General features: G+C 40.6%; 1 protein-coding gene across 1 annotated transcript in view; it reads left to right on the top strand.

Moving 5' to 3' along the window:
- Positions 1 to 15,882, top strand: part of OGFOD3 (2-oxoglutarate and iron dependent oxygenase domain containing 3) — a 37,938-nt gene extending 22,056 nt beyond the window's left edge. The window contains exons 7-9 of the mRNA XM_083487689.1: positions 1,979 to 2,132; positions 4,725 to 4,848; positions 14,923 to 15,882. Of these exons, the coding sequence (XP_083343815.1) occupies positions 1,979 to 2,132; positions 4,725 to 4,848; positions 14,923 to 15,059 (415 nt within the window). The 3' untranslated portion in view covers positions 15,060 to 15,882. The remainder of the gene's footprint in view (positions 1 to 1,978; positions 2,133 to 4,724; positions 4,849 to 14,922) is intronic.
- Positions 15,883 to 17,332: the final 1,450 nt, after the last annotated feature.

Here is a 17,332-nt window from a genome sequence, read left to right as displayed (position 1 = left end):
ATCATATCAAATGAAAATGGTTTGCATTAGGGAGTGCCATTTCATTATAGGTATAATGAGAAGTATTGCATAGAGCGCAGGATAAATTCTTAAAGGAGTTCTCAATACAATACAGCCGGTGGATGGGTCTGCAGAATGATAGCTCAAGGGAACAGCAGCAAAGAGGCTTATTGTCTACCTGAATGGCTAGATTGATTTTTTCAGAGATAAACTGTTCGCACAGAAGCTGTCGTCACCGAGCAAGATTTCAAAATGAGCTGCAACACTTATTGAAATAAAATACCTGAGACTTAAAAAAACTGATTTGCTTGGGTAAAAATAGCTTTCCTTCTGAATGAACTTCCATTTTCCTTGGCTGGTAGACCTAAGAAATAGGAAAGTGGCATTTTTGTGACAGATGGAAACTGTATTACTATAATAACTCATGTGCAGCTTGGAAGCTGGCCATATTTCCCTTCTGGGTCCTGTTATTCCCACCAGGTATGCTGGTCGAAAATATCTTCTGGAAGTCTTTCTGTCTTCCTCCAAAAAATATGCAAGCCAAGCAGTACCAGCATAAGCCAGCTTGATAAAATGAGCCTTCCACTTTTCTGAAGGTCATCACGTCAGGGTACCTGTACAGCAGGTATAGCAAGCTGTGCATGTGCAAATATGTGGGTCTACTGCACTGGCTATTTGCTTCTAAATTTTTCACTGATGGAAATTTAGGACAGTCAGAAGCAACATTTTTGGTTATCTTTTTTCCAGTAAAGAGACAGCTTGCCAGATAACCAGGTATAGAGCCTTGCTGGGCTTAAGTCTATTAAAAGTCAGCATATTCTTCTTCTTTTTCCTTTGATCTGCTGAATCTAATGTTATCCCAGTAATAGGCATTAGGAAGAGGTATCCTTTCTGCATCCTGAGCTCTTTAATGTAGAGCAACATCTCTACCTATTTTGCATGAAACTCTTCTACTAGCTTATCCAGTGCAGAGTGGATAAATGTAGGCACACAGATGAACTGCCACACTTGCAATCTGTTCAGGAAGGCCAGAGAATATTTCCAAAGGTGGCTGAGCAAGTGACAATGCAGCTAGAAAAAAAGTTTAGTCTATTCCTGAGTGATGAGCTGCTCAGTCAGAGGATCTCAGCCAGAATCTGCTGCTTTGTTAGCCAGATGGGAGCCTCTTGGTTCCTTGCGTCACCTGATGCTGGGTGGGCTGGAATTTGTAGTATCACTGTTTGGTCATAGAGTGGTAGTTCTGTAGCATAGCTGAGAGCAGGTCAACAATCCCTGTGGAGTGCCCTCCCATCAGAAGCCAGGGAGATCAGTAAATATACAACCTTTAGAAGAAGACATCTGAAGGCAGCCATGTATAGGGAAGTTTTTAATGTTTTATTATGTTTTTGTATGTGCTGGAAGCTGCCCAGAGTGGCTGGGGCAACCTAGTCAGATGGTAGTGGGGATACAATGCAATATCTTGTTGCAGGACCCAGCTTCACTTTTCTCAGGAGTCCTCATGTCAGTACAGTGGTACCTCAGGTTACATACGCTTCAGGTTACAGACTCTGCTAACCCAGAAATATTACCTCAGGTTAAGAACTTTGCTTCAGGATGAGAACAGAAATTGTGCTCTGGCAGCGGGAGGCCCTCCGGAACAAATTAAGTACTTAACCTGAGGTACCACTGTATAGACAACAATGTCGTTTGATGGCTGAGTACTGATCAGGAAGTCCGATTCTGATCTTGCCTCTGCTGAGGACTCACTAGGTGATTTTATGCAGGCCACACACTCTCAGCTCATCATTTGCAATACATAATATTAGTGGACTGCATCAAGACAGAGGTTTTTTTTTAAGGATTCTTGAGAATATGTATGTGAAGCACTTTGAAAACACTGTATAAATGCTTAAGTATTATTATAGAGAGAAAATACTGTTGAGTCCTGTGCCATTGTACAGCGTCCCAGTCACTTAAGATGCTGTTTTCTCCTTTGCAGTGATGTGAGGCAGAGAATCCAACAAAAAATAGCTCTCACTTTTGGTATCAGCTCCTCTTCCATGTATTTGACGAAGCCAACCTTCTTCTCTAGAATAAACAACTCAGAAGCCAAGACAGCTCATGATGAATACTGGCACCCACATATTGATAAGGTAAGTGGGTTTTTCCCCTTCTACTCCAACAACCCTTCAGGATTTTCATAATCCTTCCAGATGAGAATCTATTAGATAGACTCAGATTGCTGTATCACATGGATTTCAGCATTTGTAACTCTTTGTCTTCCATTAGCAGTAAGATTGAACCCCCCCCCCTTTTTAGCTTTTTACGTTTCTGTATGGTGGGGACTGTAGATTTGTGTAATACACGAGCAGTTAAGGCTTACCATACTTGGTCGTCTGTGGCTGTAGCTGTAAAAACAAGCAAGCAAAAGGGCCAAAACAGAAACTGAAAGATAACAGGCCAACAGTCGAACTGCTTTGTACTTATGTAAGAACTTCCAGGAAAATAAATTACAGCTACAAGAAATCTTGAAACTTAGGCATGTATGTTTGTGTACAGAACATGCACCCCGATTTAGTATTTGCGAAATGTCGCTCCTCCTTTGAATAACACCAGTGTTTATAAACTTCCTTGTCTTTAAAGTGATTTTATTGGGTTTATATTTTACAACTGTGTGAAAGTAGCTTTCTAAGCAGTGTTAAATCCTTAGAAAAGTTAACTGTTTCTACAGGTACTGGGTTTTCTCTCCTGAATTCCCCCCCCACACACACACACACTGATTCATGTTGTGAAAAATAAATCAGGGTGTATCACTTTAACACAGTGATGGTGAACCTGTGGCTTTCCATATGCTTTTTGGACAATGACTTCCATAATCCTTGACGGTTGACCACATTAGCTGGGACTGATGTGTGTTGGAGCCAAACAACCTTGGGGGAGCCAGGAGTTCCCCATTCCTGCTTTACTTAGCACAATAGTTGTGTTGGACAATCTAGTAGCATAAATTTAGTGACTGGCGTATCTCTGTTTTTTCTTTCGAATGATGTAGTCACTGCGTGTTGTTGAGCCACTTTTCCATCTGTTGGAGCCCTAGACAGACAGTAAACGTGTCTCCCACTTTTCCTGTTTTTCCTCCCCACGCTGTCTGTCCCTTTGCTCCACCAAATAAATAACATAGTAGAGTAATCCCAAAAAGCATATGCTGGTTCATGGAATGCCCCCCCCCCATGAATTTTCAAGTTAGCCTTTCAAATCTCCCTTGATTTTCACCTGAGGAACTTATTTCTTCTGTGTTTCCCTCCCAGAATTGTGTGGTGGTATCTTGGCAACGCTAAATATATTTCCTGGTATTTGTTTTTAAAGGTTAGGGTTGGGACTCGGGGAATTTGGGGTTTTGGTATAGAATTCTAAATCCTGACATGAATGAAAGTTCTTGTTTATTTTGTGGGCGAGGCTCTAGCACAGGCATAGGCAAACTCAGCCCTCCAGATGTTTTGAGACTACAACTGCCATCATCCCTGACCACTGGTCCTGTTAGCTAGGGATGATGGGAGTTGTAGTCCCAAAACATCTGGAGGGCCGAGTTTGCCTATGCCTGCTCTAGCAAATTAACAAAACATTATTTTACATTGCATCAGTCACGTTCAAAAGGTCCTCTCATATCTGAAATATGAAACTGTGACCTATGCTGAAGTAAAAATCAATTTCTAAGGGAAACATTCTGTTGTTTGCTCAGAAATCCATTTAAAGTGCTCCAATAACATTGAATGATACAGCGTTTTATAAGAGGTTGCCAACCATGACCTATAGGGGAAATGTTGCAGGGGATTTGAAAGGCGTCATTTCAGATGGCACAATGAATGGATTTTCTTCCTTAGGACGATTTCAAGCTTACTTTAACAGTAATTGTAAATACAGTTCGCCCACTCTGTTTCAGTTAGTAAATGCTTGTCAAATGGGGGAAGTGTTTATCAGATCAAAAGAATAATCAGCAATGTTGCAAAGATGAAGTAGTAAAAGGGTAGGAATGCACAAATTCTTTGTGGGGACCAGCAGAATCGAGTGTTGCTGATATCCCAATACTTGTAAAAGAAATGTCACAAAATGAAACTTTCTGATTTTAAATATTGGAAAAAGGAAGTGAAAATTAGGTACCTTTTGGATCTGTATCTGCTATACGAAGGTACATTTCTTAGCTGCGTTTATTTTAGTTCTGTTTGGCTGAGGTATTGACATGGGGCAAGCATGATGCAGAAAATTCCACAAAGTGATTTGGCTAGATAACAGTCTGAGACCCTGCTATATAGCTGCAGAGTTCTAGGATTCTAGATATGTCTCCACAGGGGTGTGAGAGCTCAAAGTCGTATCCATTTCTTCTGAGAGATGCGATCCAACAGAGTTGGACAAGATTGGTTCTCAAGAAATAGATATTTACAAATATTTATTTATTTACAAATACAATTGCAAACCAGTTTGAGATGTTCTTCGCCTTAAGTTGTTGTTTAAGTATAATATCCCTAGAAGAACTTTTGTCTGTTTTGCAAGTGTTTTAGTCTTGTTTTAAATTTATTTGTGTTGTCTCCCCCCCCCCCCATCTAAACACTTTTTAATAAGAGTAAATTGCCTGCTTGTTAAAAGGCAGTTAATAAATCAGTGGTGATGATGATAACTCCCAAGATCCTCAAACTTGCACAGAGAAACCCCTATGGTACTGGATATTTTTATTTGATGATTTTATTTCCTAGGTGACCTACGGCTCTTTTGACTACACGTCGTTGCTTTACCTCTCAGACTACACAGAAGATTTTGGAGGTGGACGGTTTGTCTTTATGGATGAAGGGGCAAATAGGACTGTAGAACCCCGAGCAGGTTAGAGTTAATCTTCACTGTATAACTACCAGTAGTTCATACTTGAATCTTACATATGTTACACTCACATAACCTATATATCTGGTTGTTTCCGCTCTGAGCTGATTATCCAAGGATGTCACCAGCAATATCTGCTGAGCATCTGTTCTGCATTCACTGGTGCCTTTGATTATTTTTCACTCTTTAGAAATATGGTGCTAATTTGGGGATAGGAGGCTCAAGTCTTTATTTTTCATCTTTGCAAGGGTAAATGTGGGGCGGTTATCTCATCAATTGCTACTTTTTGTAAAATGCCATTGAGAGTGGTAGTGGAAGAGAAGCAGTCTAAGATGCTACAGAAAATTTATGAAAATGGTATTCCAAGAAATATTGCTCATCAAGTGTGATTGCTGAATGTGCAGCTGTGGAGGAGAATGTTGACTCTCCTTCCCAGCTGTTAAACCCCTCAAAAAACTTTGTCTAATGCCAGTGAAGGGTGTTGTGTACAGGCAGGGTGTGTGTGGTGAGGTGGGAATGGATGGAACTCTGCAGGCACATGCCTGCTTCCAGGGTTGTGTTGGCGATCCCATGAGCTGGCCAAACTATTTTGTGAAAGCTGTTGCCTAAGTACGCACAAGGTCTTTCCAAAGAATACTGCTGTTCCTTCTAGTCCCCTGGAAACAATACTCACAGCCTTCAAGAGCACCAGCTTTTGTGTCCTGTTCATCCCATTGATGACTCATGTTTATGTAGCACATTTTTCTGTTTCGGAGGTTATCTGTAAGTGTTCTTGTATAGACAGACATTAACACTAATCTTTTATCTGCACATTTCGCTATTCATTCCAAGCTTCTGTCCTTGGTGAGTTTAATCGCTTTTGTAAGCTGAATGCTTCTGCTCATTCACTTCATTTTGACTTTTTAGTCTACATGTTAAAATAGTTATTTCAACTTACAGTAATAACAGGTTCTTTTCTGCTGTTGGAAGGAAAACCTGGAAAAGGCTATGTCAACATGCAAAAACTGGTGCATTGACTGTTGGTTAGAGTTTGGTGCTGATACTGCCAAGGTTGCAGGTTTGATCCCTGTATGGGACAGCTGCCTATTCCTGCATTGCAGGGGGGTGGACTAGATGATGCTCAGGGTCCCTTCCATCTCTACGATTCTGCGATTCTATATAGGCAAGACAATCCCAACATCACATATTTTGTGTAGTCTTTTGAAAGGTACTATAGAAATGGAAAATAGAAAAGTAAATTGAACCATCTTCTGTCTTGATTAAAATAGCAGTTGAACAAAATGAGATTTGTTTCTAAAGCACTTTCTATCATTTTAAAGCAAATTCTTTTTTATGGTTTAGCAATACATCTGAACCAGCCCCATAAGTCTCTAGTGCTCACTAGTTCAAAGGAAACTGGGTCCTGTAGTGCTGTTCCTCATGATCTACAGGGAATATTTAACACTGAAGTCAGTGGGCTTTAACAGAGGCCCTCAAATATCAACCTGGCTTGCTAGCTAAGCCTTTTTGTCCTCACTGCCAACCGCTGGGCTTTTCTAAGTCCTCTGGCTTGTGTGGAGAGCTTGAGGGAGCACCAGGGCAGAGATTTTTCTTTATTTGCACACTGTTAAGGAAAAGGCAGGGAAGCAGGTGGCACTGTGGTCTAAACCACTGAGCCTAGGGCTTGCCGATCGGAAGGTCGGCAGTTCAAATCCCCGTGACGGGGTGAGCTCCCGTTGCTCGGTCCCTGCTCCTGCCAACCTAGCGGTTCGAAAGCACATCAAAGTACCGCATTTTTTGCACCACAACACTCACTTTTTTCCTCCTAGAAAGTAAGGGGAAATGTCTGTGCATGTTATGGAGGAAATGCCTACGGGTGGCATGCCTGCAGATTTTCCTCCTCTAAAAACTATGTGCGTGTTATGGTCGGTGCGTGTTATAGAGCGAAAAATACGGTAGATAAATAGGTACCACTCTGGCGGGAAGGTAAACGGCGTTTCCGTGCACTGCTCTGGTTTCGCCAGAAGTGGCTTAGTCATGCTAGCCACATGACCCGGAAAAACTGTCTGCAGACAAACGTCCGCTTCCTCGGCCAGTACAGCGAGATGAGCGCCACAACCCCAGAGTCGTTCACGACTGGACGTAACAGTCAGGGGTCCTTTACCTTTAAGGAGAAGGCAAGAAACAGGAGGAGTCAAACCATGATGGCTATGCTTTACCTTCACAGTTGGAAGCAGCAATGCTTCTGAACACCAGTTGCTTGAAACCACAGGAGGGAATAATGCTCTTGTGCTCATATTTTGCTTGCTGGGTTTCCCACATTTGTATGGTTGGCTACTGTGAGAGCACAATGCTGAATTAGATGGGTCCAGCAGCCTACACTTTGGTTCTCCAAGCTACTATACAAATGAAAGGAAACGCTGCCTCTTTTTCCAAACACGACAGGATTTTCTAAACCTTCTATGTCTTGCCTGGCCAAGATGTTCCAAGTAGGGCAATGACCTTATGGGCTGCAAATTTGAATCCTTTTTCTTGCAGGTGGTTCTTGCACACCTAGATATGCAGCAAAAGGGCATTCTTGCAAAACCATTACAGATGGCTGTACTCTCAAATTAATTTTCTGCAAGGCATTTCAAGGGAGAGATACCTTCATGTATCGAAGAGCTCAGCCATGCATACTTAGGTTAATAGCACTGCGGAGGCTGCCCATCGGTGGCAGTAGAATGAGCCTGCAACTAGGATGAGGTTGTTATCTGAAGTGGGGGAAATGAAATGGGAAGGGGAGGCTGCAAGGAAGACGACGAGGTGGAGGACTCTTAATTTTTTCCCCTGCAGCATGGGAGTGAAGAGACTTTGGGTAATTAGTCTGATCTTTTGACACCCTGTCCTTTGCTGGATACAGCTACTTCTGTCAGTGATTATGGTTCCTATAGAAATAGAAACTTGTTTATGATTAATTAGGTCTTTGGATTCAGAACAGTTTTTTAAACAATGTAAATAGTTCCTTCACTGCTTTTCCACCAGGATAACATGCCAGTGTGGGAGTTGAGTAAAATCACAATGGTGCCTCCCTAACGATCTTCAGGATTTGTTCCGTTTCTTCAGGAGGAATACTAAAATAGGATTACTGAAATGCCAATTAGTCAAAAGAGATTCTTGTGGCAAGGTGGTCTACTGAAATAATGGGCTTTTGCTGCCCAGGAGCAGTTGTGTCAGGTGCAGCCATTTAAACTAGGGCATAAACTGAGAAATTTTCTCCGGTTTGAATTTTAATCCAAGCTGGAGCAGACTTCAGCAGCTTCCAGTGCTCCTTTCAGCTGAGCACTTCTGAACCCATGGAGCTAATTTCTGGGTCTGAATCCAGCTTCAACATTCTAAAGTTCAGTGACTGTGACCTCTTATTGTTGTTGGGTTCTCTATAGACAGTTTAAAATTAGTTTAAGAACACAGAAGTAGAGTTTGATTCATTGTCTTATGTGGTGCAAGATTTATTGAATTATTTTTTTCAGGAACAGAAAGTACTTATGCAAATATAATTGGAATAATTAAACTCGTCCTGCATAGTACATATTGGGTATGTTTCAAAACTCTTTCTCCCAGTAGTGTGAATAATAGTTTTGAATTAGCTTGTGGCTTATGAAGAATTATCTGTAAATACACACGTCTTACATATGTTTATCTGCTTTGGATTTCTGGGATATGCACATATCCATTGTTTACATCTGCTGTATTACTGCTGATGAAATCAGAAGGCTTCCTTCAGATAGGCATCAGTGTTACTTCTGACTGACATGTTTTTGAGAGTGAACTATATACATTTTATCAAATATAGAACTTTACCTGCTTGTTGTAAGAATAGGCTGTATCCAATAAATCCATCCTGTTAGCAGAAGAACTTGCGTCTGCGCAATGAAACTTCCTCCCCCTGTGCCTCGCCAAACAGTTCTGGGGTTCCCCCAACCATCTGAAGCTGGTGGGTGGGATGCAGGGAGAGATGGGAAAGAAAGGTTTTTTGCACAGATGGAATTCCTTGTGCAGATGGGATTACCTTGGTGGATGGCTTTACAAACGAAAAGGCAAAAGATTTCCTTAGTAGATACATTTGAGTGGTTGCAAAATAACTACCATGATATGTATTTGTGGCTTTAAATAAACCAAACCAACCATTGTGGAATGTAGTTCTTGGGAAGCTGGTAATATTTTTTTGAAACCTGCTTGACCCTAATATACAGGGCTCGGAGCTAGGTGCAAATTTGTGAAATTGTGGTTCATTGTCTTGATAATTTTTTCAGATCAGTTGTGATTGATTCATTAGAAGGTTAAAAACATGTTTTAGAATAATTATAGACAATAATAGAACCATGCAAATTAAAAACTAATTATTTTGAATAATACGACTGATTTAGTTCTTTTATGGGCATTAGCAGTATTCATGTGGATGACACATTTCTTAAACTTTTAAGAGATCTCTAATTAAAATACATTGAAATTAGGACAATGTAATAGTTACTTAAAAGCCCAGCTCTAGGAATATTATAAGAGCACCTGGTGGAATGAAGATGTACTTCGCATATTGAGTATTCACATATTCCTATTAAAGGAAGCTCCCCTGGTACCCACTTTGTTGTTTTTAATTATTTTAAGTTGCTGTGAGTTAATTAGATACTTATACTGTGCTATTTTGTGGTTTGTGTTAATAGGTTTTATAGTATTTGTACTTTTAACTACTTCATAATTGACTGGTGAAGGGCAGGAGTAAGCAAGCACATGCAAAATTTGGGAAGTGATGAATTGAAGAGACTTGGATTAATCAGTGATTTTAGATATCTGACATCAGCACCAATTCCACTTGCATGTGATGTGGGCAATTAGGAGTATTGCAAAAACCTGGATATTTGTATATTGTAGAGATTGTATACAGATTGTATATGTTTTTGTTTGTGAATTGCTTCATAAGCTTTCACTTATCCTTAATTTCTGATACTTTCCTTGGGTGTAGGATTTGAATGTTTTGCTACAAAGACAGGTGTCTAGTTCAGAATAATACACAATGTATTCTTTCTTCACTGTTCTCTCAAGTAATCTGCAGTTGCAACATTTTCTTCTCCAGACGCTTCTGCTGTTATAAAAAAGTGTAAGATCTTTGAGTAGTGGTTTGTATTCATGTTCTCCGGAATACCCTGTGGATTTAAAATTGAAAGAACTGGGGGCTGCTTGTTAACCTGAATGTGATGTTTGGGATTTGTCAGCTCAAAAGCTTCTGGTGAATACTCCAAAATGGATATACGTGAACTAATATGAACCCTGAATGTGTCTATATTTTGTTACACACATTTTCCTGTATTCTCTTTCTCGAAAGCAAAAATATGCTTTCTAAAATGAAAAGCTGGTACTCTTGTGTCAAAGTGGAATGGCCAGGAATTATTTGTAAAGATTTGGCAATATGGGAAAGAACACAATAATGGCCTCTCTCTCAGAAGGGTGTTTGGAAGGGTTTTGTAGCAGACACTGGGCTCAGTCTAATAAAGGTAGTCATGCTTTATAGAACTAAAGTTTGTTGCTACTAATTTGACCCATTGATTTCAGTGGGATTTATGTGCAATTAACTTTTGTTAATTACCATGGATAAGCATTAGTGTTGCTTTTTGTCGGTCCATTGGCACCATTGACAGCCTACAGCTTGCAAGCGCAGTCAAGTGAGGAACTCTGAAGCCTTTGTATCAATCTGCTAAAAGCTATTCCAGACTTGTACAATACTTCACACTGGCCTGTTGCTGGTACCAATGCAAGAAACACTTTTACCACTTTGAAATTCAGTTTGCCAGAAAGGTAGCTGCATGTTTTACTAACCAGCTGCGGTGCCACAGATGCCTAGGAAACCGTTCCCCCCCCCCAACAGTGCCAGCCATATTGAATCCAGCATCTTTTACAAAACTTTAGTCACTAGAAGGGAGTAGAAGATTACAAACCATACCAGCATGTTTAGAGAAGTCCAATGTGTATTTTACCACAGGTACCATAGCATGCTGTGAAGTGCCTACACACTGTAGTCCTAAACTAGTTTTACAGTCATCCTTCTCAGCAGGGCATTGTAGTTTTGTAAGACGATAGACATTACTTATTATCAGCACTTGATCAAATAAGACATTTCCCACGGTTATGGAAAAGCTATGGCTGTTACGGTGTGTGTGTGTACGTGCTAAAGTTATCATTATAGTTGAATTAGATATTGTTATCCTGGGAGGAAGAACTGTGTATAGATCTGACGAAGTGGCCTTCCTCCAGCTGTTCAGTTTCCCTTCTATAATGCTTGTGGTTTCAAAGCACCAACTGATAATTCTCCTTAGGATGTTTGATAATAAAGCAGCATTTTTGCCTTTCAAGCTCACATCTTAGGAAAGCTACATCTTAGCACTGCTTCATGCAAAATCCATTAAGTTATATTATAGGTAAACTCATAATAAGAAACAACAGTATATCTTACCCTTTTCAAGTTTGTAGCTTTGTTGTGCTTTGAAGCAACCACATATTATGATGAATTCTCCAGAGTGATAATGATCTAGTAGCTTTCTTGGTAAATATTTATCAGCCAGAAGTGACAAGAAGACCTTCAGCTTGTTTTGATATTATTTTTTTTAGTACTGCCTGTATTATCCTTCACAGCTACAGGCAAAAACGAAACTGGTGGCTGAAGTATCTAGTTTTGCACTCTGCCATTTCTGTTTGCGACCACCCAATTATGACCAGATGCATGATTTCATTGCATATTTTATTAAATTTGATTAGCTTTGGAATTTTGGTCTTTAAAAAACAAACCTTTGATTGCTTCATTACGAAGGATCTTTTTTTACTGCTAAGTATGCTGCACAGGCTTGCTATCAAAGTATCCGAAATTCAACTCCATGTATAAGGGAGGCCCCTGAGCCTTTTAATAGGGATGTAGTAGGGGCACTGTTAGTGGGTGTGCTTCCTCCTGCCATTACTGTGGAGCGATAGGGAAGCTTGCTTTTGTAATGAAAAATGGGTAAGGAGAAAGTCTGGGGTAGGGAGCCTTCATCTTCCCTCCCATCAGCTGACTGGGGCTGATGGAAGCTGGAGCCCAAGAATACGGGTTATCTGAATATTGGAATGCACAATTTGATTATCTGCCTCATTAATCAAAGAATAAGCAAGGCTTACAAGCTGAAATATCACTATGTCCAAGATTCAAAATAAGCTGCATGCTTAGAGGCTTAAGCTGCATGTGGGGTGGGGAGCTTACTAATTCCATTTGCAAAAACAAATTGCACCCATTTGTGTCCTGGTAATTTCAAAATATCTAGAGAGTATAGATCTGGAGTCCTCAGTGTGCCATCAGATGCCTACCCATAGTGCCCATCAGGGACCCGTGCTTTTCCCAATATTTAAAACACTTAAAAAAAAATTTAAGGATTTTATTGGGCTAGAGGCAGGACAGACTTTGGGGGGTTCTTTGGAGGTTGCCTGCTTCTTATTTGTTTTGGTGTATGTACATTCTTACCTGTCCAGAGGCAGGGTGATAGTGGTTCTGAGCATCACCAGCATTTTTTGTTTTTGTTTTTTGTTGTTAAAATGGGTTATTTGTGTTGTCTATGGCAGTTCTCCAAATGTGGCCCCAAGGCTCAAAAAAGGTTGGGAACCCTGCTATAATAAATGGCATGGGGGAGTGATAGAGAGAAAGGGGATAAGGCACCTCACTGCTAATTGTGTTTGCAATTATGTTTTAAGGAGCTACAGGAGTCTTGTGGGGTTTCAGTATCAGCTTCCAAGTTTGAAGCCAAATTGCCTTTTCTTACACATTAGCAACACACTTCTGTCCTCAAGCAATCATTCAGTTTCTATAGTGATTGTAAATATTCATTTTGGCCTGCTTGAGGTGTTGGGGGATCCTTTCGTTTCTGACCCTGCAAAAATGGGATCCAAGCCATTTGCTGAAAATGTTCCAAACTTTAATGTACAGTATCTTAAAGTATGAATTAGCAGAAAGTAAAGCTGCTTGCTTGTCGCACCTTCCCCAAAGACAAGGGAAATTCAGAAACCACTTGTGGGTTTATATTCTGATTTTATCGTGTGAACCGCCCTGAGACCTGTGGGTATAGGGCAGTATATAAATTTAAATAATAATAGTAATTCGTAATAATAATAATAACTCGTGTTCCATATAAAAGCTGCTGTCCTTGAATAAACACTGTAGCTCCATATTTATTTATTTTTTTTTTAAATTGAAGTATTGCACTGAAATCTTGTTTAGTATAATATAGGCATTATATTTTGTGTGTTAGTAAGCATTTCATAGTTAGGGAATTGTTATTTTGGAAGGTGAATAAGTCCTCAAGAGTGTAGTTAATAAAGCCCTGGCATAAACTGTTTTGAAGCAATGAAAGAATAGCTGGACGTTTTACAAGTAGCATGGCAGAGAGCACTTCTTAAAACCAGATACTCCTGCTACAATCATGCAACTTCAGCCATTTGAGAGTTCCCCCAGCCCTTTGTTGCCTAGGAAAGAGATTTTCTTTGCTTAAGCAGCTCCAGACACCTGCCCTTGTTCTAAGAGTCAGTAAAAAGCTGGCCACTACTCAGTACAACGTTCATTTGGGCAAATGCTTATGCCACTCTTAAGTACCTGGAAAGTCCAATATGCCTTGTGCCACCTACCTCACCCATATAGTCCTCCTTCCCAGTTGGCAAAGTTTGTATCCGTTGGTGAAGAAAGTAAACTAACAGATAATTTAGAAACCTGCAGTTCTTCTGAAATTACAAATTCTGTCACCGTTCAGGCATTTGTTTCTTGTGGGTTGATTGTCTGAAACCAAAAACGGCAACAACATCCTGAGTTCAAGCATGCCAGCTCTTTATTTTTTGTGGTTGCTGGGTTTTTCAAAGTAGTAGATGGAACTAAAATCCTTGAATGTGCATTCAAAAATTCACTGTACTAGCAACAACATGTTGTACAGAAAGATTTGGCCCTACTGACTCTGAACAGTTAACTTTGCTTAAACAGCCAGGTGTGAAATCCACTCTCAGATGTTGGCTATGCGCTTCCGCAATTTTTAAAAGAATCTCAAACATTGTGCATTTTAATTGGCAAAATTGGGCACCTGAGAAGGTTCTGCTATGAAAGTGCATGTGCTCTGTGCTCGCTTGCCTACGTGCAGAAATGTTTTCAGCTCAGGGGGAATTTGGTGTATAAACCTAATTATGGCCTCAGCACTCACGACAGCTTTCCTGTTTATTTATATTTCAGTCTTTAAAAGTGCTGGTGTGCTCAGTGGAGGAGCTAATGGGGGAACTCGTGCAGAGCAAGCTCCTCTGGGTTTTCTCACTATGTGTTGTCAGTTCAGTAGCTGGCTTGAGTTGTGGCTGGTGCACCAGTGCTAGCAGCAGCCTTTATCTTTCTGCGCTTCCCTTTTAGGATGATGTTTGTGCTCTCATGAGATGACACACGAGAGGGGTGGGGGGCATCCCATAGCAGTGGGGCCATTTGTCTGCCTCACCATGACTGTGAGCTATGCAGTAGGCTAGGGCAGATTCTTTATTTTACTGGGCCCTTCGATTAAATAAACAGGCTCTTTAGACATCCCGTATAGTGCACACTTCTGGGTTTTCTTACTGCAAGCTTGGTCCCTCATTTGGTAGAGAGGGGTGGTATTCCCTATTGAAATGGCTGTCAAACAGCTTTGGTCTGTAGAACTCAAGAACCAAGCCAAAAACCTTTTTTTCTGACAGCCGGGATTGAATGTTACTAGTAATCTGCATAGCGGCAGCATTCACTAGACCTTGTGCTCCATGGCAGCTGTGTTGCTGCATGTCTCTGCCCTCCAGAACAAATATGGTTACATGGAAATAAATAAATCCATTAAATAAAGCAGTCTTTTTCATATTGCAGTCTGTCTGTGTGCATCTTAAGTAGCATGATCTTGTTCTTTGGGGACCAGGTACCATGCTTTCGGATAGCATTCAAATCTTGAAATCTGTAGATGTCCCAGGGTAGGCATGGGATAGCAGTATCCTAAGTACTGGCCACTGGGCAAACAGCATGCACCCTTTCGCTCTCCTGACTGTACGTTCTTCTCTTTGCAGGCCGGGTTTCCTTCTTCACTTCTGGCTCCGAGAACCTCCATCATGTGGAAAAGGTCCACTGGGGCACCCGTTATGCCATCACCATTTCCTTCACCTGCAATCCGGATCACGGTATCGGGGATCCTGTTTTAACATAATGGGACAGGTGGCTAGATGGATTGACAACAAAAGCACTGTGCAGAAGGGGGGTTAACTTCACATGTAAATTCCCCTCCACAGATCCTTCTAAACTTTATTTAATGTGAGCCGTTTTCTCACACTCATCTCCCTCTTAAGTGTTGCAAACAGTGCCTTAGGGATCACCTTTCTAAGTCTCCTGTAACCGTTTTGCTTTTTGCAAGGTAATAGTCATAAACTGCCCCCCCCTCACCCCACACATTTAAGGGCACATCAGAATTCAGAGACTGCGGAACATGCCACATGCACATTCCTCTAACACCGAAGATCAAAATGTAGTCACTTCAAATAGTCCCTTCAGTTGTTGCTCTCAAAAGCACTATTTGGGGAGTCCCATGGAATAGTTCGTGGGCAGATAAACACTCAGGAACATGTTGTGAAGGAAGACTTTTCTAATAAACTTGTTGAGCTTTGTTGCCCTCCCCACCCATCCCCCACTCCTCCTTTCTTCTGTTATATGTAAATTCTGGAAAATAAGTGGGGCATTCAATTTACAGTCTTGAGCATTCACACACTTATACACACTAGAGTACCATGCTTCAAATTCTATGTACATATAACCCAGAACTACAGAATTTTATGGACATTATCCATGTGTCAAGTGTTGTTTTTCTTTAATGTTACTGCAATGTTTCTCCTTGGAAGCAAAACATGTGCTTTGACTACTGGAATGGACTGTTCTGTGCAAAACTGTATGTGAACTGAGAGATGGCTTCAAATGGTCAGATAGGAGGAGAATTCTCAAGTGATCTCAGGATCCATTAAAGTTTGCTTTGTTATGAACTCTTTGCCTTTGTTGTACTAGTTATTCACCTACCAAAGTGAGTCTGAAATCATTTCATAGCTACTCTAGGGCTGTCATCCCTAGCTAGCAGGACCCATGGTCAGGGATGATAGTTGTTGTTGTCTAATAATAGCTGGAGATCCAAGTTTAAGAAATCCTGCAGGGCTTCAGGAATAATGAGCCAAGTTTTATTTAAGCGAAAGTGAAATTGGCTGAACTTAAGGAAAACTTAAAAGCTATCTAGAATAGGCAAAAAGAATTGATTCAAGAGTTTTGTACAATTGTGAAAATGTACTTTAATCAAATTGGGTAAGAAGATGTTAAGTTGGAAACATCACTGGGTAACCTGTCACTTTGCATGCCATTTTAGCACAGAGGACACAAACTTCTTATATCACACAGATTGCCAAATGGGAACTCTTGGCTTTGCTGGAAAAAAGGCAACAATTGTTAACCTGAAGTAATGAAGTAGCAAGCCCTAGCGGGCTACATTCCATTCATCTTCTACAAGATGGATAAAAAAGGGAGCAGTATAAACTAACTCTGTGCCCAGCCAGAAATAACAGCACATAAAGCGCCTGTCCTAAGTGTTGAAGAGTAGATGTTCTAACAGACCAGAAATCATAACCGCCTCCTTGGATAAGCACAAGACTTTCATCTAAAAGAACAACTACTGGGGTAAATAAAAGAGATGGGGAAGTGGTTTTTAGTTCCACTGGCTTGGAGTGACCCATCTCCTGTCAAGCCTGGGGAGGGCATAGAGTGATGACAGATAGGCATCCTCCTGTTGCTGAACCCCCCTTTGACCAGCAAACTATGGTGATCTTACAATGATACACAATATTTCCCACCAGCACTCTCCTATCCAGAATTTCTTTGAACTGCAAGCTCAAGATAAGCATTAATAAAGCTAGTGCTATTGCCAGAAAGGCCTCTAGAATATGGGGTATGTTTTGCCAGGCATTTCACATAAAATAATCCACAATACAACCCATGTGGTAGTCTTTGTTATGGTTCTGTGTAAAACTGCATTTTAAGTATTCACAGAGGTACAATGTACACTAAGATTTGTTATTTGTCATCTGAATAACTTGCTTTTGAAAAACGAAAACAAGAGATTCACCAGTACACAGGGTGTACAATGTGCTTGTAGGAGACTTGTAGCAAGTTACTCAGTGTGTTCTGTTTGCAGCAGAAAAGAAAAAGAGAAGGAGAACCTCTTTTCAGTGAAAAGCATCAGAAAAGAAACTTACGGTAACTGGAAAGAAGGGGAGAAGAGTGTAATAATCCTGAAACACGTTGGATAGACTTCTAAATTTAAAATCAAGACTTCATTGACACTTTTTGGATATTTTACTCCTGCTCCGAGTTGCCTTTCAGCAAGACACCCAAGTACCAGGGAAATATTTACTATTTTGAGCTGAATGCTTCTCATTTTCTACTGGGTTC

The sequence above is a fragment of the Podarcis liolepis genome (assembly GCF_965112155.1).
Source record: "Podarcis liolepis genome assembly, chromosome: 2".
NCBI lineage: Eukaryota > Metazoa > Chordata > Lepidosauria > Squamata > Lacertidae > Podarcis > Podarcis liolepis.
Note: the sequence above shows the minus strand (reverse complement) of the source record. Positions and strands in the feature narration are given on the sequence as shown.